At 30.3% G+C, this 25705-nt stretch overlaps 1 protein-coding gene across 2 annotated transcripts in view; it reads left to right on the top strand.

Annotated features, from left to right (window-relative positions):
- The first annotated feature begins 1942 nt into the window (after positions 1-1942).
- LOC142333904 (transient receptor potential cation channel subfamily A member 1 homolog) overlaps positions 1943-25705 on the top strand; it is a 45003-nt gene continuing 21240 nt past the window's right edge. Inside the window, exons 1-5 of one of the 2 annotated variants that reach the window (XM_075381500.1) lie at positions 1943-2315; positions 6298-6504; positions 11406-11590; positions 15818-16094; positions 23258-23479. In XM_075381500.1, the coding sequence (XP_075237615.1) occupies positions 2076-2315; positions 6298-6504; positions 11406-11590; positions 15818-16094; positions 23258-23479 (1131 nt within the window). In that variant the 5' untranslated portion in view covers positions 1943-2075. The remainder of the gene's footprint in view (positions 2316-6297; positions 6505-11405; positions 11591-15817; positions 16095-23257; positions 23480-25705) is intronic. The other variant, XM_075381499.1, reaches the window with a different exon arrangement.

A 25705-nucleotide genomic window follows, 5' to 3' on the forward strand; every position in this document is an offset into this window, starting at 1 on the left:
TGTGGCATTTGTAATTATTACTATAAATACATATAAAGATAAAGAAATACTTAAAAAAATTTCATAGTTAAATAAACAACCAGTTAGATGCACTCAAGGCAGAATTATAAATTATAGGAATAACTGCTCATGGCTGCTTGTGAATAGTAAGCAAAATTTGCTTTATATTCAAAGCAAGTATTTATGTGAACAAGTATCATACTTTAATACAAATTTTTAAAATTACAGACAAAAGTAATGTTAACCTTTGATTAGAGTAATGTACTTGCAAGTATTTTTCTTAAAGGAAATTGATTTATTAATTCTTGTTTAGTTAATAAATTTTAATAAGATCCAGTATAACATATGCGTAAAGTAATAACTGTAAATTAATTAGCAAGATATATTATTACTGAAAATGAAAATAATTTTTTATTAAATATCATATATTGCTATTAGTAGAAACAATAATAACTGAATTTTGTTTTATTATCAGTTGTGCAGAAAATTCTGTTTATGTAAAGAAAACTGTAAATAAATAAAGTTATATTAACACAAATAATTGATTGTTTTTATTTAAAAAAAAACCATTATTTTAGACTTGTTTTATATATAAAGCTATAAAAATGAAATACCCACCTGAAAATTAGAAAGATCAGCAGCAAGGAACTTGCTAATGTCCAAACTCTGCGATTAATAGAGGAATATAATATCCCCTGATACCTTTTCATTCCATTCTGACACAATATTTTGGCTTATTTATTATGATTCTGTTGCTATCTTAATAAATTATTATCTTATTATCTATTAATATTATCTTATTATCTATTATCTTAATAAATTACCGAACCATTTAAAAACTTTTCCCATTAGTTTAATTAAAAAAACAATAAAAAAGTTCGTTTTACTGGAAAAATGTTCATTGATGAGTTAGATTAAAATTAAAAAATAAATTAATAAAAAAAAAATTCTACACTACTGTTTAATATGTACATAAATATATGCACAAATAATTTTTATTGACATCTTTTATTCGTTTATTCTATTCACCTTATTTTAATCTGACTGTGAAGCCAGCATTTTAAAATTAAATCTTACCGTATTTGGTAAAGTAACTGTGAAGTTGTGATTGAAATGACAGCTACAAAAATATTTCTAAAGGTGGGTAATGAATTTAAAAGTGATTAATGAAATTTTTTTAATATTTTGGATTATTCATAATAGTTTTAAGTTTAATATCTTCACATATTTAATTAATTATCATTTTATACATTTATATTTTAAATAATTAATAAGTACGTTAAATGATGTCGATTAATTATACATTTTGTTATGATGTTCTGATCAAGGTTTTGGTTTTGCCATGGTTTCCCTTGATCACTCCAAGCAAATGCTAGGGCAGTTATTTTTTTTTTTTTTATCTGTGGATTACCTACTCATTCTTGGTGTGATCTATTTAATGTATTATTATATAGCAGTCAGAATAAAATATTCATTTTTTAAGGAGATTACTGGTTTGTAATTTTTTTTTTCTAATTTTATTTATTTTATTTAATCCTGTAAACATATTCAATATGCAGTATACTTAAATAGTACCCACTCTTTCTAAGTTATTTAAGGCGGGGTTATTTCTTAACACGATTTAATAATTTTATTTTATAATTATAACTAATTACTCATGAAAAGTATTTTCATTGTGTAATACATGTTCATCACGATATTATTTTGACTTTCAACTATTTAAGTAAGTGTATAGATTATTACTAATATTGTTATCTAACCACAAAACAGTGTTCTGATAATAATAAACAAAAACCACAAATTCAGTAACATAAAAAATCTTTGTGTAACACATAATTATTTATAATTTTATTTAGTTGTTGAAACAACCATTCTGTAATAGTTACTCTATCAATATTCTCTGTAGTATATATTTATTTTATCTTTTATTCATATGACTGCATACAAATAATTTATCAATCGTGTAGTTTACTATATTCATTTCCTTTTTTTTTTAAGAAATGTATGTATTTATATTTTTTCTCCTTTAATATTTATTATTATTTTTACTTTATTTACAAAATAATCGATCAAAAATGGTAATCGAACTCAAAAGGGAAGATGTGTGTCAAAGTGTTGCAAAATTAATGGCAGCAATAAACTGGTCTAGTTATCTTCAAGTAAAACGAGTTTTAGAAAGTCTGAGTAATGCTGGATTAACTGTTAATATTCGTTCGGGTTCTATGAGAGTACTTCCACTACAATTAGCATCTTCATTAAGTGATCATAAGGAAGCCGCTAAGATAGTTAAATTACTTCTACAGAATGGAGCTCAGGTAATTTATACAAATTTTTATTCTAAACTCTTTGATGGATGTAGCTATAAACGAAAACAATTAAGTTAATTTTTATCATATAAAAAAGTTCATATGAATGTACATTTCCACTGCTGTGACACATGAAAGATAAAACACTGTACTAGTAAAAATTGCTTTCTCTGACAGTAATGATTTTTTGTACAATCGGGTGAAAGAGTGAGAAATTGAATATCATCTTGATTTTGATGGGTTTTTCCATGTTGATGTGTAAAATATATTTATCACAGTGAGAAAATATTTACTTCATTTCTCAATTTTCCAACTAAGCCTGGTATGGAGTACTTGCTATGCTTGTAAACTATCGTGTGTGATTCAGGCCATTAAAAATTAAATATTATTTTAAATATCATTAAAAAATAAACTGCATCTTAGTCCTGAAAGATCTTCTGGTAGCTTATTTCTATGTAATTTTTTTTTTAACTCCAAATACTGGTTAATTTCATTAGTAAGTTGTAATGTTCATTAAATAAATAAATATCTTATCAGATCAGTTCATAATACTATATTATGTCATGTAAGGAATAAGTAGGTGTGTTATTCCATGAAAAAAAGAACTGTCCCGATATTTGCTGTTGAGTCAAGGGGAGTTCAACCCTTGGCAGAGCAGTTTCACAAAATTCAAAAGTAATTAAAAAATAAAAATTGAGGGTTTTTAATGTTTCATAAGTAACTGAGATCAATAAACTTATTTTCAAAGTTTGATTTTAAACTCTCTCACCTGAGGTTTTGGATTTGACCTCCAGTCAAGTATAGCACTTTTCACATGCTATTAACTTCATTATTATACAACCAAGTGACTGTTATTTGTCATCAGGCTATTGTTGTAATATGAATAATTAAATAAACTTAAAAAACTGTCCTAATTGTAAAAAAAACTATTTCAATTCTTTTGTAGATTTTGACTTTTTGAAGTCAATGTCAAATTTAAAACAAATAACTAAATGAGTTCAACAATGTTACAAGTTTATAAAACTGAAAATGTTTTACAGTTTAGGGCCATTTCATTTAAAACTTCTATTTTACACTTTTTAGATTTATTTGTATAAAAAAATTTGTAATATTTGTATAAAAAAAGTCACCATATAAAGACAAGGCATTAACAAAAAGCCCAAAAAGTGAAAAACTTGTACCTTCTTAAAAATAAAAAAATGAATGCAAAAAAACAAGGTTTTCTGAAATGTGGATATATTTATTATTTTTTTACCTTTCAGTTTTCCATCTAATCATTATAAATTTTTGTATGAAAATTTTTTGGATATCAGATTGACACATTGAATATAATTATACTGTACAATCCACCAATGACGATGAAAAATTGGAAAATATCTATCTTAAAATTATCTGAGACAACAAATTGTTAACATTTAAAAAGTCTCAAAAACACTTATAACAGGACCTGTGGAAAGTATTACAGTATAAGTAAAAGAACCTTCAAACTGGTCCTCGAACATACAAAAATATACATATGATTTTAATAGAAAATTTTCTTTTATGAAATCAGTAGAAATTAGTATGGTTTCACCTATTTTTATTTTTGAAAATATTGTCTAAAATATTTTTACAACTCTTCAAAAACATTAATTTATTACAAATTGAGAAATATGGGTACAAAATATTCTGATAATCTTCGGTGTACTCTAGTAAATGTTTCAGTGCAGAGTGTGAACATAATGAATTGTTTAACTTTATTAACCTTACTGTCTTCAAAGGATAAGAAACAAAATTTTAAGATTTTTAGAAAATGCATTACAACTAACACAGTTATTTGCAAAACTTCTATTCACCCTAAACTGATAAACAAGAAGTTTTTTTAAACATTACATCATCTAATATGTACACCTTTGTCAGCCACTATATATATAGACAACTTAATACTATGAAACATCAAACACAAGGTAATGGCTACCCATTCACATTATAGAAACATGCTACATAGAATATAAAAAAATCACACCTAATAACAGAAAATATGTAATACTAATACATATCAATCTACCGTCATTAGAAATTGCCAACATTTTCAGGACAGAAGGTTACTATGTTCCTTTTCAAACTTCAAACATAATATAAACATTTTAAAGATGATTTTGATTTTATTGAACATACAGAAAAGTAGCAAAAATATGTTAACAAATATAGCGACCTAGGAGTGTGAAAAAAGCTAGTGATTACATTAAACACTACATTGCACGGACAGGATGCATCCACAGTTATGAAGGATCTATATTATTGTATAAAGAGGAAGAGAGTTTTTCTTTGTTTGGGATAAACATAAAACTACCCGATCTTTCTCATGTCTGTCCCAAATTAAATTTTTACCCATGTTTCTTGGTGTAACTGAGCAGTGTTTTGGATATATTTCATGTTGAATAATGCCTAATATATAAAATGTAGTGGAGATTTGCCGGTTGAAGCGCAAACTTTAATGAATTGAATTATTGAACTGATTGATTATGAACATCTAAAAATCAATTTCCAGATTTTTTGAGTTTCATTTCGGGTTTAAGGGTTATATTTGAATTTTTTTTGAAACCCTGTTATTTTTTCAACTATTCTGTAACAAATGAAGAAATCAATTTGATTTTTGATGAGTGTAATGTTCATGTCAATAAACCAATTTGTAGATTTTTGAAATTCAACCTTGAAATGAGAAAGATAGAAAAATTTTTGAACAATGATTGTAAATTTTCCAATCCCAGCTATAGTAAACAAGATATTCAGTAGATTTGGACCTACAAATACTTTTTAGATAAATATTTAAAAACCACTTTCAGGTTTTTTAATTCTGATTTTTTTGAGGAGTGCAAAGGTATATGTTGCTGTGGGTCAACCACCACAGCCAATGCCACCATTACTGTATGTGTGACTGGCTGCACCTGCCTCAAGTTACTTGAGTTATAAACATTAAATAAAAAGATTGATTGCTACTGGAAACACATGTAACCATATAGCGCGGGCCAAGATGTGACAGGGAATTAATACTATATATAACAAAAGATAGAAATAAGATACATAGCCATATACAAAAATATTAAACAGTAAATAAATATTTACTCATAATACATAAAAACCAAGTAATATTTGAAATATTACAAACATTCAGACTAAATAAATTATTTGCTTTTTTAATCTATGATAGTTGGTAATGATATAATCTAAAAATGTACACTTTCAAAATAACAAATCAAACCAAATTTTATAACAGAATTTTTTTTAAACTTATTTAAAAATATTTTCAATCATCCTTGTAATTATTATCAGTGAGCGACTGGTTCTGGTGTTCTCATACTATGTGTAAACAAATTTTTTTTCTAATTTTGGGGACGTATTTTAGTATGTGATCAAAAATTATATTAGATTTGAATTGTGTCTGTGTTCATTTATATAGCGCATAAAAAAAGAATTTAAAAAAATCATATAAAATGAACAAACACAATTTAAATTCTTACATTTTTCAACATCATTCTAAATACATTTGGCTAATTAAAAAAATAATAATCACTGGGCAATATTAATGTAACAAGTTGGACCAGTCACTGAAGATGGTTGTAAAGTTGACTGGAAACATTTTGAAATAAGTTTTTAAAGAATATTTAATTATAAAATTTTGACTTTTTTTTGTAGAAAAAGTGTTTATATATTAAAATCATTATTTATTTACACCCTTAAAAGATTTTACAACCTATTTAAAATGGTTGATGTTGGAAACAGTGCTATTAGAAATTCTAATGAAGGAATTAATAATTAGCATCAATAAGATTTACCTGAAAATTTACACTATTTGAGAAGTAAATTTATTACTTCAGTTTTGTCAGTTTAATTTTCTTTTTTTTATTCATTTCAGTAATAATGAAATGTCAAATCTTGTTTATTTTCAGTTGTTCATGTTTACTAAAAAATGTTAGTAAGAATTTATCATGTTAAATTTTTATAATTTTAGGTTAACTGTTGTGATAAAATTGGGAGAACTCCACTGTATCATGCTGCAACAGAAGGTTCTGTAGAAGTTCTTAAACTGTTACTAGAAGCTGGAGCTATAGCAAATAGTCAGTGTACTGTTATGCCATGGTCAAACAATGATAATGATTGTGGTTTTCAGTCTGTTGAGGGTGTGAGTTGTTCACGAGAAGCCTCTGCTGCTATTCTTGTAAGTACACTTTGTTGACATTCACACTTCAGACTGATAGTTTTCCTGTTTGTTAAAAAAAAAACGTACATGCTTGATTCTGGATATTAAAATTTTATAGATGTGTTGGTTTTTTATAGATGTATAGGTCATTCATATATCTGAAGTATTGGAAAAAAATAACAGGTTTCTTATACAGAACAAACAAAGCAGTTCCTACATAAGTTCTTGAAATGAAATTTATTATTATAAATGAACTGGAATTTTGTAACATATATGTATATTTGCATTATTATTCATTCCCATACCTATTAAAAAAATGTTATAAAAGATTGTAATTATTTGAAAAATCAAGATAAATGAAAAATAATTTTAAGTAAAGTAAAGAAAGCACTTAACACATGCTTATGATATCCCAAATGAAACTGTGCATTAGTATTTACAAATGTTTAATTTATTATATTCAAAAAACAATGATAGAAACAGGAATAATACTTACTACAATGATTCTTTATTTACAGAAGATGCTCATTATGGCCATGATTTGCCTTCAGGCATTTCTGAACATGTTTCACATGATTGAACACACTAAAGCACCAAATGAATGATGGCATTTAAAGATTCAGTTATGTTATTTTTTAGTTCATCTAGTGTATGAGAATTATTCTTGTAAACAGATTTTTTCATTACTCTCCATAAATAAAAATCTTTAAAGGTGTTAGATCTGGGAATCTCGATTGCCAGACCATTTTTTAAAAATGATTTCACTGAAATAACATTTTGAGTTTACCATGTCTTGGAAAAAGTGGGTGGTTATCTGATTATCTGATATAGTTCACCAAACTCCAGTTTTTTCATCTTATAATACTTGTTCCAAGATATGAAGATTATTCAAAGACTACACCCAACTTTTCTCACTCAATAAGTGAAACTAAGTTTCATTTATCTGAAACATTTCATAGTAACATATTGAAATGTATTTATCATAACATTTCATCTGAAAAAAAATATGTTACATCAAGAATGTATTATTTATGAAGTACAAATACCACTGGGAACATTCAACACATAAGAAAATCAGTATCGTACAACTTGTGCTCTGCAGTTATTTATGTAGGTGTAGTTTTAAATATTTAGGGTTCTATATGCAAACCCACCGGGTTGGTCTAGTGGTGAACGCGTCTTCCCAAATCTGCTGATTTGGAAGCCGAGAGTTCCAGCGTTCAAGTCCTAGTAAAGCCAGTTATTTTACATGAATTTGAATACTAGATCATGGATGCCGGTGTTCTTTGTTGGTTGGGTTTCAATTAACCACACATCTTAGGAATGGTCGAACTGAGACTGTACAAGACTACACTTCATTTACACATATACATATCATCCTGATTCATCCTCTGAAGTAATATCTGAAAGGTAATTACTGAAGGCTAAACAGGAAAAAAGAAAGAAAGGGCTCTATATGCACTACTCCTTGAGATTTTTGCTTGTTGTGCTGCCAGTTTTCTGTTGGTAGGGTTTTATTTTCCTTTGAAATATACAGATTCTGTCGGGGTAGATGGTCTTTTGGACTCAAGTATGTTTTTGGAGATTCAGTTTTTTGGAACTTATTGATCACGTTTTTGATAGGATTTCGATGTAGAATATCAATATCTGGAAAACTTTAATGATATTTTTCCTCCACGTATTCTCAGTGTACTTACCGCTACAATGAAACATTTTCAAATCAAAAAAAGTGAATTAAAGTGTTAAAATCACTGTCTCACACCAGAAAGAAAAGATTCAATGGTTATTGAAATAAAAAGTATTTTCAACTATGAAACATGAAAATCAGCTATAAAAACATTTACCTATTATTATTTCACTGTTGACAATATTAAAAAACAAGCTAATCGTATTTGGTTGATAGAGATCCAAAAGCTTTTGTTTAGGTACACAATTACATTTGGGATGCTTGCAGATTCCCTTTTGTTAGTATACAGAATGTCCATTTTAACTGTGGCACCAGTAGGGTACCTGAATCTGTAAGAGCTACAAAAAGTTTAAATAGTGTTCATTTTAAAGTGTTTTTACCTTTAAATAGGGTAAGTGAAGTTAGATAAATTTTATTTTTATTTACAGTACAGTATTAGCATTTTTCAAATATTGCAGGCAACTTCATTTTTTTTAAATAGCAGTTATTTTTTTTTTTATTGTAACATCAATAGATTTAGAATTTTTTTTTCTTCTGTATTTTCTTTAATAGTATTCTATTAAATTCGGGTTGTCAATAGTGAAAATCAACTATATTTTGGCCAACATTAATTTTTCATTATAGCTCATAATTTGTGTATAATTTCCTTATAAGATACGTTATTTAAAAAAATGTATTCTTGGGTTGGACATATATCCAACTGAAGATGAGGTTTAGCGCCTGAATAGTTGTATTTAGGAAAAAATAACAAAGTATAAACAAATTTCTTAAAATTATGTTTCTTATTTAAACCTTGGGAAAAAAGTTATTTAAAAAGAATTGATAAAGTTAACTGTCATGGAAGAAAAATATTATGAATAATTTAAAAATTCCAACGATGAACTTTTAATTCTTAGCAAAAATAAAGCATGATGTTCCCTATTTAAAGTTTTACTTACCCAACAAATGTAGCTAGAATAGCTACATCAAAGGGAAAAGTACGGTGATCATTCAAAAATGGGATATCGGGTTTTTTCTATACAAGTTGTTTTCAAACAGTTTTTCCATTGTTGACCTGTGTTATATTAAATCTACAGACATATGAAATTTTGGAAAACAAACAATTTATTGAAAAAGTATATTGAATAATGTATTCTTATGTACTTGAATCTTTTTAACTTTTGTAAGATAAGTGCCATTAACAACAGTGCTTCTAGTTACTTCACCAAAGAAGCTGTTGCTAATTACCTCTAAAAGTTCCTTATGAAATAAATTCAACTTATTTTAAAAACAAACCGTTTAATTGTTTAATGATTTTTAAAGTTTTAACCTGGCTGTTTATGCTGCCCAATAATATAATAAAGTGTACATGTACAAATAACTACTCAAGTGGGTTTTATTTTTATGTTTTCTCAGAATTTCATTCTAAACTAAAACAGAAGGATTTTACTTCAATTGCCTTGTTTATTTTAATCTGTATCCATTATCTTGTTTTTGTGTTTATTTTACTTTTTTTTGTGGGAATACACATGAATGATGTATTTGTTCTAACAAAATTTGAGGAATGAAATTACTTTAATAAAGCTGCAGTATTTTTTTAGTGCTTCTAATTTTTGTGCTTTACAAGACCTCATTGCCCAATATTTGTGTTAACATTGATGTGTTAATAGCAATCCTTATTTTGTAAGCTTCATCTCATCAAATTCTATCTGTTAGCCACTGCTGGAACTATTTATGAATTTTATATTCAAATGGTATGTTATTGTCCACCCAGTACCGCTCCAAATTTAATCCTTCTAATGTCAGAATTTAATTTTTAAGATTATTCTGAATGACTTAAAAAATAAATGAGAAGGATAGATGAAAAATACACCTGATTCACTGAAGAGAAAGCAAAGGTAGAATGATTATGGTACCTCATCATAAAGTACAGGGCACACAAATCAGTACCACAGCCAATTTGTTAATTAAACAAATATTTTTTAATTTATTATACAACCCTATTGTGTTCTTTCCAACAGATTTTGATTAAAATGGAGAAAGTGGAGAGCAGTCAACAGTACTGATAACAAGTTTAGAAATGTAAATGTTAATCCAACGAGTAATGTTTACCTTGCCTTCATTATATGAGCAGATCTTGAAAATTCTGTTTTGTATTATATAAACTCCTTTCATGTAAATAGATGTACAAGGACATACCTGAAAATAACTGAAATTGTTAACAAAAAAATGTTTTCATAATTTTTACTTACTGAAACTTTAATTTTCTATGTGACTGAATGCACTTGTCCCAATAATGTTCCCATTCCTGGAAACATTTTTGAAATCCCTGAAAAAGAATATTGCCTGAGGCCTGAAGCAATTTATCTTTAACTTCCTCTATAGTACAAAAATTCTTTCCTTTGAGTTCTTTCTCATACATAGGAACAAGAAAATGTGCTTGTATAAAGAAAGGGTGGGGGTCTACAATCATTTTTTCAACATAACCTGTTTGATACAGAGGGCAGTTTAGATCTTTTCAAAAAGATCAAAAGAAAAGGGCAATCTTTTCAAAATTTCCAGGTAGAAATTCTGATTCACCATCTGTCCAGGAAAAACAAGCACGTAAATAAGTTCATTCTCATCTTTTTTGTCTTCACATTTGATCAAACTTGCCATGCTTTTTTTGGTCTTGGTGAACTCTGCGATTTCCACTAGCTTGATGTTATTTTGTTTTCAGGTTATAAGTGATTTCATATATAACTGATTTCTTGATTTTTTGCGAGTAACTGAGGCATAAATTTTACTGCAACGTGTTTCATTTTGACATATCATTTGTTGACAAAAACTTTAAATCGTACAGATAAATTCAGAAATTTCTTCAATTCACCGACAAAAATCTTTGCAAATTGCATTGTGACCTTTTTCAGGATTTTTTCCATATCTAAATGTAGAATTGTTGGCCAGACCTTAGTCAGTATTCAAGTGATATTTCTTGTCATTTGAAACACAAAATCTATTCATGTTTTACTTAAAGCTTTGATAGATCACTACTACTTCAGCACTTGTTTTCCCGTAAGAGGAAACTAAATTTAATGCAGACTCTCCGCTGTGTATAATCATCACCCACTACAAAAATTACAGAACATGTTTAACAATCAAGTAAAACGAACATGGAATGCCTTACTTGTGCAAAGAATGCAGATTATTTGTACTTGTGTTCCAAGTACAAATTCTGATTATTTTTGCATATAGTGTTTTTATATTTTTGTAGTTGCCAGTACCAGAGTGCTGGGGTCGTACACCATTACATCAAGCAGTGGAAGGCGTTCATGATGAATGTGTTCAGTTATTGTTGGATAAGGGAGCTGATGTAAATGCTTTGGATGAAAAAGGAATAAGTCCTTTGCTATTGGCCACAAAAAAAATAAAACCTGGAGATTATTCTGCTATTAGAAGGTAGTGTAATGGCGCATTTGTTAAGTATGTATTAATAATACAAATTTTGATTAAATTTTTGCTATTTTGATTAAATTTGTTAGTCTGAATTATTAAAATGTCAACAGGCATGATTCAAGAAACAAAATTATCTAGGTAGTCTTATACAGATCCTTTTCAAAGTTAATTATCTCTCTCTCTCTCTCTCTCTCTCTCTATATATATATATATATATATATATATAAACTTTTTTATACACCAGATGGACTGGATGTCAGTTTCCCCAATTACAAATAACAGAAGAGTTTCCTAAAATAAGAAGAAAAAAGCCATTCTTCTGTCCTTATGCATTCGTTGACAACATTTAATCACTAAATTACATGTTATCCCAATAAAGTTATCCCAGTTTATAATATTAACTGAGTTTTCAGTTAGCAATTTATTACAATTCAGGTCATTTGGATCTGATGGAAATATCATATCTTTTAAGAATTCCCAGAATAAAATATTGTAAGGCATCAAGTCACATGAATATGATGTCATTCTGTATAGCGATATTCAATTATTCTTCAGCATTCTATCCATTCAATAAAAATTTGATTGAGGAACTCTTTTAACTTGAAGAACATAATGAGGAGGTGTTTTGTCTTGATGCAAACATGAGAATGACCAGTGTCAAACACAATATTGTTTTATACAAAGGTAAGTCAATTATTATCCTCAATGTAGTTATAAATTTTATTGCAATACAAATAGGAAACTTACATGTACATCATTTGTCAACGTAGTCCCCTTGCATTTCAACACACTTGGTCCATCGTTGCACAAGCTTCCTAATGCCCTCATAAAAGAAGGTTTTCAGTTGAGCTGCAAGCCAGGAATGCACCGCTTCTCTCACTGTTTTATCCAAGGTAAATTGGCCCTTTAATGCCTCTTTGAGTGGACCAAACAAGTGGTAGTCAGAAGGGGCAAAATCAGGATTATACGGAGGATGAGCCAGTACTTCAAAATTGAGTTTCTGAAGCATTTCAGCAGTGTGGGCAGCGATATGTGGACAGGCATTGTCATGCAACAACACAACATCTTTCGACAGCAGTCCTCAGCGTTTTCTTCGAATTACAGGCTTCAGCTTGGCAGTAAGCACCTCACTGTAATGTGCACTGTTTATTGTTGTGCCCCTTTCCTCATAATGTTCCAATACTGGGCCTTGTGAATCCCAAAAAACCATAAGCATCAGTTTTCCTGCAGATGGTTGGGTCTTGAACTTTTTTTGCTAGGCAAATTTGGATGTTTCCATTCCATACTCTGCTGTCTACTCTCTGGCTCGTAATGATGGATCCATGCTTCGTCACCAGTGATGATTCTGTCTAAGAAGATGTCCCGTTCATTACCGTAGCGATCCTAATGTTTTTGCAGATGTCCAAGTGCGTTTGTTTATACAACTGTGTGAGTTGTTTTGGGATCTATCTTGCACAGACTTTATGAAACCCAAACATAAACAACATAAACAAAAATATAACTAAATTGAGGATAATAATTGACTTACCCTCGTAGTTAAGATTGTTATTGTTTTATAATATCTCAAAATTAAAAATATGAATCAAATGCAACACTTCCATCAGAGAAAAAGGACCCAGTATTCAATTTTATGATCCTATACCTAATATTAACTTAAGGTACATTAAGTTTTCTCTTTGTAATTACGCAGTAATTTTTATTAGACCTATAAACATAATTATGATGGTTTACTAGGTCATTTAATTTAAAGTATGCTTCATCTGAACAACTTAATAAATTGAGGATCTGCTTCTCAGCAAATAATAAATTCTAGCTTTCTAACAAAAACATCTTCATAAAATGCAAGAAAGTATTAGCCAAAAATGTTTTACTTCAATACTATTAGAATATTTTGTAGCTTTTTCTGGGTGTTTCTAGCCTAATGAAAGTCTTTCTGGTTGACATTTGAGATCTCCTTCCTAATGTTTCTGCATCAAATTTTTTTCTAGTAGTTCTTGATCTGTATGATCATGCAGCATCTTCAATTCTTCCAATATCTTTTTATTTTATATTCGATTCATACAAAGTCATGTTCATCCTCACTCTAAAAGTTGATCAGTTGATAATATGGAATAGTAAGTTCCTCATCAAGGACAGCAATATCACCATACAAAGGTATTACCTTTTAGTGGTGGAGGATAAAAACTTTTATTATTGCATAGTTACATAACATTACTCTCAATGTAGTTAGAAAAAATTCTATATATTTTTTCTGCTCCCCCACCACCAAAATCATTACCCAAGAATTTTTTTTTTTTATTTATCTATGTTTACTATGCTAAATGATGAAAAACTAAAAATGGTAAAAACAATAACAAGTTACCTAAGATTCCTTTTTGGAGGCTGGGAGTAAATTATAATGAAATTTTATTGTTATATTATTATTAAAATTAAAAAAACTTTAAATAATGCAAAAAATCTATATTTTTAAACTTGATCAGCTCCCCCTCCCCAATATTGCCACCAAAGTATTTTTTTAAGCATTTGCAGTACTGTTTTCCTTACGAAGACCAAAAAAATTGGTTAAAATGTACAATAAATAAAGAGATCTTTTTTTGATTTTTGGGGAAAGGAGAGAATTTGGGGGCAATTTTTTTTTTTTTAATTTTAAGATAAGCATGTACACACATGAATTGAACAAAATCTAAAGAAAAGTGATCCTTAACAATATATTACTCCTTCCCCTGGAGATATTTATCCCAAATTTTTATCAACAAATTTCCCTATATACATGAGTTTCTGATGTACGTATGAAGATTAGCCTCCAATTTTTTTCCTTTTTTTTTTGGGGGGGGGGGTCCCTGGATCATGAAATGAAGAGATGAAAAAAAACCGTACCCCATTTTTTAACTGATTACCATACCTTCATTCTTGCAGCATAGCTCTACATTTATGATGCCAGGAAAGTAACAGAACAGAACGCAAGGGTAGCAGGAAAATTTGTATCTTCGTACTAAATGCAGAACCTGAACAAATGTTCCTTGCTGCTGTATCTTTCGTGTGTGCAAATCAAAGACTGATTGAGAACTTGTAAAGAGGTTATCTCAGTTGAATCATACTGTGACATTTTAACTGAAAAAGTAATCATGCATCGACTTGCAGCACAGTTTGTCCTTGTTATGACCGAACAGCAGATAGAACATCAAGTAGATGTTTGTCGGCAACTTCTTGAACAAGCCGATGACAATGAAACATTCATACAAAGGATCATAATGGGAGACAAAAGCCTGGGTATGGCTACGGCTACAATATCGAGACTAAATTTCAATCACACAATGGATCAGCTAAGGATCTCCACGCCCCAAGAAAGTATGTCAGTCTCGATCCAATAACAATGTGATGCTTTGGATTTTTCGATTTTAATGGAATTGTGCATTTTGAATCCATGCCTCGAGATGAAACTGAATCATGCGTACAATCAAGGTGTTTTACAATGGTTACGTGAAAAAATCCGCAAAAAGAAACCAGAGTTGTGGCGAGATAACTTCATCACAACGACGAGCCTGCACACTCAGCTTTGTCAGTTTCTACTAAAAATCAGATGACTGTCCTCCCTCTGTCTCCCTACTTGCCAGGACCTGGCTCCTTGCGATGTTTGATTATTTCTTAAATTAAAATCAGTGATGAAAGGATGCAACTGTTCTGAGACTATTGATGAAATAAAAGCAAATTTGTCACAGTCCTTAAAGACCGTTTCAAATGAAGCTATCCAGGACTGCTTTGCAAAGTGGAAACATGGTTGAGAAAAGTGTGTGAATAGAAGAGGGGAGTACTTTTATGGGGCAAGTACCAATAATCTGTAAAATTAATAAAAAGTTTAAAAAAATAAATTTCGTTTATTTTCTGAACAGACCTCATACAAGATGAGATCTGAAACTTTCTAATCAGGCAAACTTAGGTTTGCCAGCCTAGTTTGCCTAACAGGAAGGTTAGATTTTCACGTTTGTTTTACAAATTTAGTAAGACATCTTGATGCCAACGATGTTCTTAATTTTATCTAATATTTAGTTTGTTTTCCCCGAAAAGGTGCAGTTACCTTACAATTTAAAAAAATTATTATGAGTTACTGTGATCTATAAAAATATTTTTAAGGATAAGCCTAACGTATTGTATAAAATATATTGATCATATTGATTGTATTTATTTTTAAAAATTATTAAAAAAATCTAATGAACAGTTTTTTTGTTGCAGATATGAGAACATAGTCAATCAATTAATTTCAAATGGTGCAAATGTTAACATTGTTTGTGAAAAAACAAAATGTACGCCATTACATCACTCACTGGAACTTGCTTCTGTAACAGCTACTGAATTTCTTATTGCAAATGGAGCTGACATTAGAGCTCAAAAATTAGATGGTGAGACTCCTCTCCACGTTGCTGCTAGTTTGGGAAATGTAGATGTTCTTCGATTCCTTGTGCAGTGCATTTCTAACGATTTCAAAGAATTGATTAATTATCCAGATAAGGTCTGAAAATTTTATGCAGTATATTACATTAATTTTTATTTCTATTTACCTGGTGGGTCTTGGGTAAGATAATAAGCTTATATTCTGATGTTCTGTTATAACTAGATCTCAGGAAGTAATTCCTAGGAAATTGGAAAATTTGAAATACAGTAAAATTCAGTAACCAAAATCATGTTTAATAAACCTGTTCCCATAGGTCATTGAAGTCTAAAAAGTGTGATAAAAGTTTCACAGGATGCTATTATTGTATAGCATTTTATATTATTTAAAATTTTGGAAAAAATCAAAATAAACCAAATTTATTTTGATAACACATGTTTAATACTTTCTTTATTACTTTTAGAAATAAGAGGATCAGTTAAATATAAATTTGACTTGTTTTAACATATATTAATATAAAAAAAAATATATATATATTTATTGCTTTTCTATGTAATCTTCCTGAAGTTCTACTGTTTTTTTCATTGTATGTAGAACTTATTTATAAAAGGTTAGAGAGATGCGATCAGCCAGTTGTGCAGGAACTCCATTACTTTGTTGCCCTTCTTGAACCTACACCCTTCCAATGCCTTATATGGCCCAAACAAAAAAAAAAACCACAGCGATATAAATCTGGACTTTACGTAGAATATTGTAAGGTTTCCCAGTAAATTTCCTCCAGTTAACTGTGAATGCCAATGGCTGACTGAGACCTGGCATATTGTGAAGGTGAATCATATCTTTGATCAGCTCAAGCAACTTTTGTTCCCGTAAGTGGTTTTCACTTTATCCAAGGACTGATAGGAGTATGTAACATTCACAGTGCAATGTTCATGGAGAAAATCATCAAGCAATACAATTTTTACAGTCCCAGAAGAAGGTTGTGAAGGCTTTTCCAGTTGATAGATGCCAAAACCCAAGGTGCTTTGTGATAATGGAATGGATTCTTCCATGACTGATGAGCACTTGTGAAGAAGTGATGAAATCACTTCGGAACTGATTAATCAACCATAAGGTGCAAATTTTCTTCAATGAGGTCACAGGTTGATTGGATGTTTTCATCTTCACATTTATTCTTGAACATCTACTGTGACTCATTTTCTGTTGTTTCACACCACCCTTTAAATTTGTTGGCCCAGTTGTAGACTCAGATATGTGTCAATGTCATATCCCCAAACTTTCCATACATATAAACAAAATGCCAGAGGGTTTGGCTCATTCATAAGAGACAACCATGATACATTGTGCTACCAGCAATGGAACTTCTTGCTCTGGTTTGACGGTATTGACCAGAGATATATGCAAATACCAACATGGTTGGACCACGTTGATATACTTCCAGTGTAACTATCTTTTCACATCAACCCACTTTTGTTCAAATGCGAGTTGTAGAGACAAAAGTTCAGTTTGAATGATCATCAGATTCTGGAATGAACTTTATAGAAATTGAACAGTTCGATTTAATTTATCAAAATTAAAGTTATGTATTGTGTTTTATATACATATCATACTCAGAAGTGCTTTTTTCATGTCGTGTTATATGTTCAGTTTTGTTATATTCAACATTTAGTGCCTAATTACTAAAAATTATTTTATGTAATATATAGATTATTGATTATGTATGTAAAAAATAATCTAAGGTATCAGATTATTAACAAACAATTTGGGAATTTAAAACCTCTCAGCATGCTTATTGAAACAGTGAACAAAGTTAATGTTAAGATAACAAGTCTGTACTTATGTCATGACTATAATATTGATATATTCATTGAAGATCATAGTAATTTTATTTTCAGCAATAAAAATCTGTTAAAATCATTTAATCTTGGGTGACATGAATACTGATATTATTGATCTTAATAAAAAAGCTGAAGATTATTTTTATCTTTTGTTACATAATGGTTATCAATCAATGATTAATATATGTACATCCCATAAAAGATTATAACTATGGAACCTGAATTGATCACATTCTTATGAAAGATATATGTCAGGCAAGTGCTGGTAAATTATTGCACTCTTATTACTGATAATTACCCTGTTTTGATTTCATTATATGATAGCAAAATGAATTTGGCTCTAAAAGATAAATACAAAATTAATAAAAAAATATTTTTGCAGTTATGTGAATCTGAACAATGGGAACAAATTTTTAACATACAAAATAATGAAAATACCTACCTACTGACTGAAAAACCTACTGACCTACTGACTGAAAAACTTCAGAATATCAATAGACTTGCACTTAAAACTAAACCAAAAGTCCAAAAACCGAGGAAAAATTGGATTACTCCAGCCCTGATAATTCAGTTAATACCAAAAGTAGACTGTACAAGGCATGGAAAAATGATCAGGTTGGTTTAGTTCAGGTACCTAAAGTATAAAAAAATAATCAAGAGTCTACTCAGGACTGCAAAAAATAAATATGAGCAAAAACATATTCAAAATGCTTACTCTAAAAAATTGTGGCAGTATGTTTATAGTAAATTGGACCAGAAGACAAAAGTTGACAAATTAATGATCAACAATGTGTTAAGCAAAGATGATATATCTAAAGCTAATTTTTTCAATGAGTTTTTCAGATCGGTGGTTACAAGGCTAAATGAGAGTGCAACTCCTCCTTTGCAACAACATGAAATATCATCTAATATATACCATTTAATCAACATTCATTGTTACTCACACCTACAAATGAGGTTGAAGTTATGAAAACTATACAAAAACTCTGAAATAAAGCGGGAGGCAGCAATGAGATCCATGCATTCACCATTAAGTTGGCAGCACCTTACCTTTCACCTATTCTTATGCATATTACAAACAATGCTATGGTGCAAGGTACATGTCCACTGCAATTTAAGATGGTATATGCCCAATCCATAAGGATGGTTCAAGAATTATTGACCTACAGTATTGATATCCAACTTGGCAAAGGTATTTGAAAGAATAATTTTCACTAGATTGTACAAGTTAGAACTTGTACAATCACAAGTTTTAACTTGTTGATTGAACACAACTTAATTAGTGACAAACAGTTTGGTTTTCAAAGGAATAAAGGCACCTATGATGCTATTGCTCACGTAAGCAAATTTATTTATGATAGCCTATGATGTGGCAGGCCAATGGTGGTTGCTTTTCTGGACTTCTGTAAAGCTTTTGACACGGTTAATTTATACGATTCTCCTATCCAAACTGCACAATATGGGAATAAGAGGTGTATGCCTAAAAAGTTACTTGCAAGGTAGAACTCCAAATTCTTAAGGCTAATGGTACTAGAAATCTGCCAGTTAAGACAAATGTTGGAGCGCTCAATTTTAGGGCCATTGTTATTCATTCTCTATATAAACAGCATGTTAATTCCACAGAAGGTTCTAATTACATATGCTGATGACATGGCTGCACCAATGAATAGACATGCAGGACTGAACTGGGAGATTCAATGTCTGCTAAGCTTGATTCTATTTTCTCATAGTTATATCAAAACAACCGTATACTTAATATAATAAAATCAGTGTTCATTAGTTTTGGCAATTATGGAGAATCTATACCAGATAACATAGATATCATGATCAATGGTTAGCACCTCAAGAGAGTCAAAATTAGTAAATATCTAGGACTGACATATGACTGTAATGTAAAGTGGGATGTGGACGTGAACAACATAGTTAAATACCAAATACCTAGTTTATATTTTCTACAGGTTGAAACAAGTATTATCGAGAAGGCAGATGTTGCAAGTATACTATGTTCTTTTCATAGTATGGCAGTGTATGGTATCATCGGATGGGGTGCTCTTTATGGTTCTTTGTTTGATCATTTGAACAGGCTACAAAATAGTATTTTTAAAATAATTGGAATCGTATTTATGCCCCCTACTGGTCCTTTTTGTGTATGTAAATGCTTAAAGGAATTTGGTAAGAAATAAATAATAATCTCTTTGGTGAAATGGTAGCATCTCAGCCGTTCATGCGGAGGTACCAGGTTTGAATCCCAGTGAGACATGGCATTTTTCATATACTATAAAATTCCATTTCCATACCCCAGACACAAGTTTCAAGCTTATGTGATGATATCATCAAGCAAAAAAAAAAACTTGTAACAAGATTTATATAAGTACTAAGTAAGATACTATAAAGTAAAATTTATAGTTTACAAATTTTCCAGGCTTCTAACGCTTTAAATCACAGTTTTAAAGTGATTACATACCAGATCCTAAGAATGTCTCATTGGGCATACTGTGTCTATTCTCGAACTAGGAGAAGTGGCCGAAGTGTAATGCACAGTTACTCATAACTTGCAAATGAAACAAATATAGCATAAAAGTACATTTTATTTGATATAAAAACTTAATTTATTTCTCCCTAGACTGAATCGGTTTTCTCAATGCAAAAATGCTGACTGTCTTTCCTTGAACCGTAACCTTACTACATCTTTCAATTCATCATCCAGCTGAAATGAATACCTCTAATATACCTCTTTAATTGCTTAAATGAGTGAGAATTGTAGGATGTTAAATCTGATGAGTATGGAAGATGTGGAATAGGTTCAAATTTTAACTTCACAAGTACTTCTCAAAGACCTCATGCAGTGTGTATGGCTGAGGATTATTTTGTTGCAGAATTATCAGCTCTGTTTTGGAGGTTGCCTCATGGATCTCCCCGAATCGGCGCATGACTCAGTTCCTTTCAGGGCATGGTGTATTTCAGGACAAACTGACTGGATTTTGCTTGACTGACTTCAATGCTTAGTATTGGATGATGTATATCATGTGCTGTATGTCTGCTCAAAGTATGAGTTTAGGCGTGCAGAGGTGATCAGGGAGCTTAAGTGTATTGGTTCAAGTCTCGATCTGGAGGGTAACTGGAAAGTTAGAGATGTGGCACATTGTTGAAAGATCTTTAAGGTTTTTGGCATGCAAAAGGATTGGAGAGGGTGTTAAGTGTTAAATGGGGTAGCCTGGGTGGTTAGGGACCTGTTTGGATGCTCTCCCGCCAGAGTAGGCACATTCGGTGATTATGCGCAGTTGTTGTCTGGTATGTTCATGGATTAATTTGTGAGTAACTTTGAATGCTTTGGTACGGTAGATCAAAATTGCGATGTTGCAAACCATTTTTGAGAATATGATATTAATATTTTGTTTTAGCTTGATTAGTAAATTTTTATTGGGTGTCAGTTTTTTGATTTGGTTTAGGCGAGTTTGAAAAATATATTTTTTTAGTTCATGGATTTCAAAACCGATGGACATATCTTTTGAAGCATTTGCATCAGTGCCATCCTGATAGAGGCTGTACTGATGACTGAAATATGTAATCGAATATTGAGGATCTAGAAGATGACCTCCAGTAAAACCCATCAGGACTTGGAACAGAGGGGGTGGTTTGGTGACCGGGATCGTCACAAGGTGGGTGTTTACCCCTATAGGATCAGGATGGATGTACAGAAGATGTTTTAATTTACATATCGCATAGAATTTACAGTTCATATCCATGTACTCAATCGCTTACATGTGTTTAAAATCCCAGAATATTGTCAATAGAATTTTTTTTGCAGAGGGTTTTATTTTGAATTATTTTTAATGTGACAAGTCGTAAACCTGGTATTCCATATATGTAGTTTTTTCTGGGTAGTAATGATGCACCCAAGTTTCATCTCCCATCACAATATTTAAAAGGGAGATCTTCCTTCTTATTTCTAAAGGTCATTCCTTTCATTGCTTGTACTTTTTTGTGAGTTTCAGTAAATTTTACGATAGCCCAGTTATGCAATATGTCCTACTTGTTCTTTCAATATATCTATCTGGTTAGCTGTTATGTTTCTATTTAAATAAACACAAGCATTATCAAATTACAAAACAACATTTATTAATTAAAAACATAACAAACAATTCCAAAAGTGAACATTGAAATGAATATTAAAAACTGTAATCCTTATCACTCCAAACCTCGCTTGACTGTCTAGAAACATTGATATATTGAATGTTGGGGGTAGAACAGTGGCAATGCATTGTTATATGATGCAACCATTCATTTTGAATTGGTCCATCCATTTACTTTAAGTGCTTCTTATCAGTCTCAGAAATTGGTCAATCACTGCAAGATTCAATTTCAATATTTGCTTTATCAGCTATTGATGAGCAAAAGTTTATTAACATTTACTCACAGTACTTTGATCATCAGTTTCATTACGATGAATGTCATTAGTGTTCACTTTTTCCACTGTTAAAAATTCATTTACTGCATGTTGTTTTAAATGTATCGACAGCATGCATACTCATCTTCATTACAATGGTAACCAACAGAAATGCATCAACAAGTTTTGGAATGTTAGTAGTAGGGAATGATGCTACAAAATGACAGCATTTGGTGCTTTGTGCGTATTCTGTTCTGCTATGTTACAGTGTGCATTATATTTCATTTGGCTCTGATATATCTCTTGGATTCCACCAAGATCAGGCATTTTATATCCTAGTATAGGTATTTATTAGGAAATATCCAGGATATCCTGTTAGGAATCCATTGGTTTTCTAAAGATTTTCTTGTGTCATATGGGTACTTTACAATGCTGATTTCAATGGCAGAGTGGTGGCATTTCAGCCTTTCATCTGGAAGCCCTGGATTAGAATCCTGCTCAAGCATGACATTTTTTATTCAATAAAATTCCATTACCATATTCCCACATACAATCTAGATTTAATGGTGAATTAATGAATTAATTCATCATTATAAAAAAAAATAAAAATAAAAAAATTGGGGAATAAAGAAACAAAAAATATTATTATAAAACTTGAAAAACACTCTTAAAAGATCTCTCTTTCTATAACTCTGTACAAAAATAACTCCATAAATTACAGTTTTCTATAAGCCAAACTTATACTAAATAAATTTCCAGTAAAACTGATAAGGCAGTTAACTAATTGTCATTAATTAATAACGACAAAAAGGTTATAATTCTCTCCTTATAAAATTAAGAGTTTAAATTTGGAATGTTCAGGATTATTCTAGTTTGCTTAGAAAAAACCAGAAATTCCTTCTTGAGTAAACAAAATTATTTTATAAATCTGTCAAAAAAGGGTATTTAACAATAATAGAAATTTGTGATTTTTTGATAATGATCAGTACATTAAATTTTCTATTAACACGAAATGTTCTTCTTATTTTACTAATTAAATGTATTTTAATATTTTGCAGGTTGGTTATACACCATTGCATAAAGCCGCAATCACTGGGAACAAGGATTGTCTAAGTATTTTATTAGACAATGGTGGTGATTTAGCTGCTGAAACACTAAATGGTGTTACTGTCTATGAAGAAATTTTTTCATACATACCACGTCCAGTTGATTTCTTAATAAAAATACTCGATTCTAAAATTAAACCTAATGATAAATCAACAAATGACCATGAATTTAAGGTAATAATAATTATGATGAAATTTTCAATACGATTAATGCATTTTTGTTTTTAATATAATTGCAAGTTGTCTATATTTTTTGTATCCTTTAAAAAATGGTAATTTTTATAATATTATATAATGTATAAAAAAAAAATTGAAGAGCGTATACCGAAATGAAATGACTAGCACTAGATAGGGAATCTTGGAGAGCTGCATTAAACCAGTCAAATGACTAGCGACAAAAAAAAAAAATCTTTGTGTGACTACAATTACAAAAATTGTAAAACGCTGAAATTTGAGGTGTGTTTTTAAAGTAAGGTCTATTTTAAAATAAAAACAAACTGAAAAATATGAACAAACTTTATCACTTAAGCATAAACACTACATTTATTTTTTAATTGTCTACATAGTTTACTTCAATTTCAACATATTTTTCATAGCTCTTCATTCTCTTGTCAAGAAATCACATTGTCAGTGACTTCAATCACACAGTATCCCCATCTTTTAACCCTTTTTTTCTGTTTAGCCACTGGGAATTACCATTCAGGTATTACTTCAGAGAATGAATGAGGATGATATGTATGAGTGTAAATGAAGTGTAGTCTTGTACAGTCTCAGTTTGATCATTCCTGAGATGTGTGGTTAATTGAAACCCAACCACCAAAGAACACCAGTATCCATGATCTATTATTCAAATTCGTATAAAAGTAACTGCCTTTACTAGGACTTGAACGCTGGAACTCTCGACTTCCAAATCAGCTGATTTGGGAAGACGAGTTCACCACTACACCAACTCGGTGGGTTCCATCTTTTAACCTATCACATGCCAACGTAACGTTAGCGGCCAGCGTATCGGTCTCGATACATTAGACAATTTTTTCTATCGTCTTTCCAGAGAGCAGCACTTCTCGGATATTTTTCATTTTACTAGTGGCCTTTCATTATTGTTTATAGAGTGTGTTTATTACTCTGGTTACTAAATCAGACTCCATTTTATTTGTCTCATTCTAGAACTTTTTTCATTTATGCCTCGAATTGTGCCTGTTTTTACATAGTAATTTTACTGTTTTTAATAAATAATTAAGTTTTATATATTTAACCATTTCCATGTAGTGTTTTGGTAAATACGTTTTAGTATTTACTGAATTTTTTATGTAAAATATCTCTATAATGGATCATATCCTGGTCTCTTAAGCATTTGTTCTCCATCTGATCGAGTTTCAGATGAAGACATCACAAATTCTGCTTGATTTAGTGGAAACTGATGATGTTCTGTATAATTAATCGGCTTCTTCAGAATTAGAAAGCGATATATCACATTCCGCGTATGAATACCATACTACTCGGGACAAGACACCAGCCCCAAATATTTTTTCTCAATCTGCAGGTAATAATTTGTTACCTTCTAATGATAATTCTTTGAACTGTGGTAGTGAATGGAGTCATACACAAAATTTAAGAATAATAAATTTTTCACCTATCCCAAGTTTTCAAAGCGGTCTCTGCTACAGACAACAGAACCGATCTGTTTTTTAAATTTATTTTTCTCAGATGAAGTTTTAGACAAAACTCTACAAGAAACCAATCTCTATGCTGAATCCATGTTTTTTCTGTAGGTGTAACTGAATATTCGAGAATTACTGCATGGAAACCGGTAATCCAGGAAGAATTTAAAAAAAATTTTGGGCATTTTTCATATGGGAATTATTAAAATTAATAGGCTCAGTGATTATTGGAAACAGTCACCACTTTTCAGTATATCTATATTTAGTAATTCAATGAGCAGAAATTGGTTTTTTTTATTGTTGCAATGCCTCCATTTTTCATATAACATGCCAATATTTAAGACAGGTTATATAAAATTATACCTGCCATCGACCATTCCAACAACACAACGAAAAGCATATGTTACCCAGGCAAACAATTGTGTATCGATGAAAGTGATATTTTCATATGGTCATCTTATTTTTAGGCAGTATATTAAAAATAAGTGTCACAAATACGGAGTGAAATTATATTTGCTGTCAGAATCTACTGTAATGGTACATAAACTTCTTGTGTATGCTGGTGCAAATGATATTTCTTCAGCAGGAAAAAATCATGCACAAAATTGGTAATGAATTTAATGAAAGAAAAAGTGACATTTTCTTTATTTAGATAATTATTATAATAGTGTATGTTTGGCTGAAAATCTACTGCAATTAGGTACGTATCGTACAGATTCATTACGAATGAATAGAACTG

The sequence above is a fragment of the Lycorma delicatula genome, chromosome 13 (genome assembly GCF_047948215.1).
Source record: "Lycorma delicatula isolate Av1 chromosome 13, ASM4794821v1, whole genome shotgun sequence".
Classification (NCBI taxonomy): Eukaryota; Metazoa; Arthropoda; class Insecta; order Hemiptera; family Fulgoridae; genus Lycorma; species Lycorma delicatula.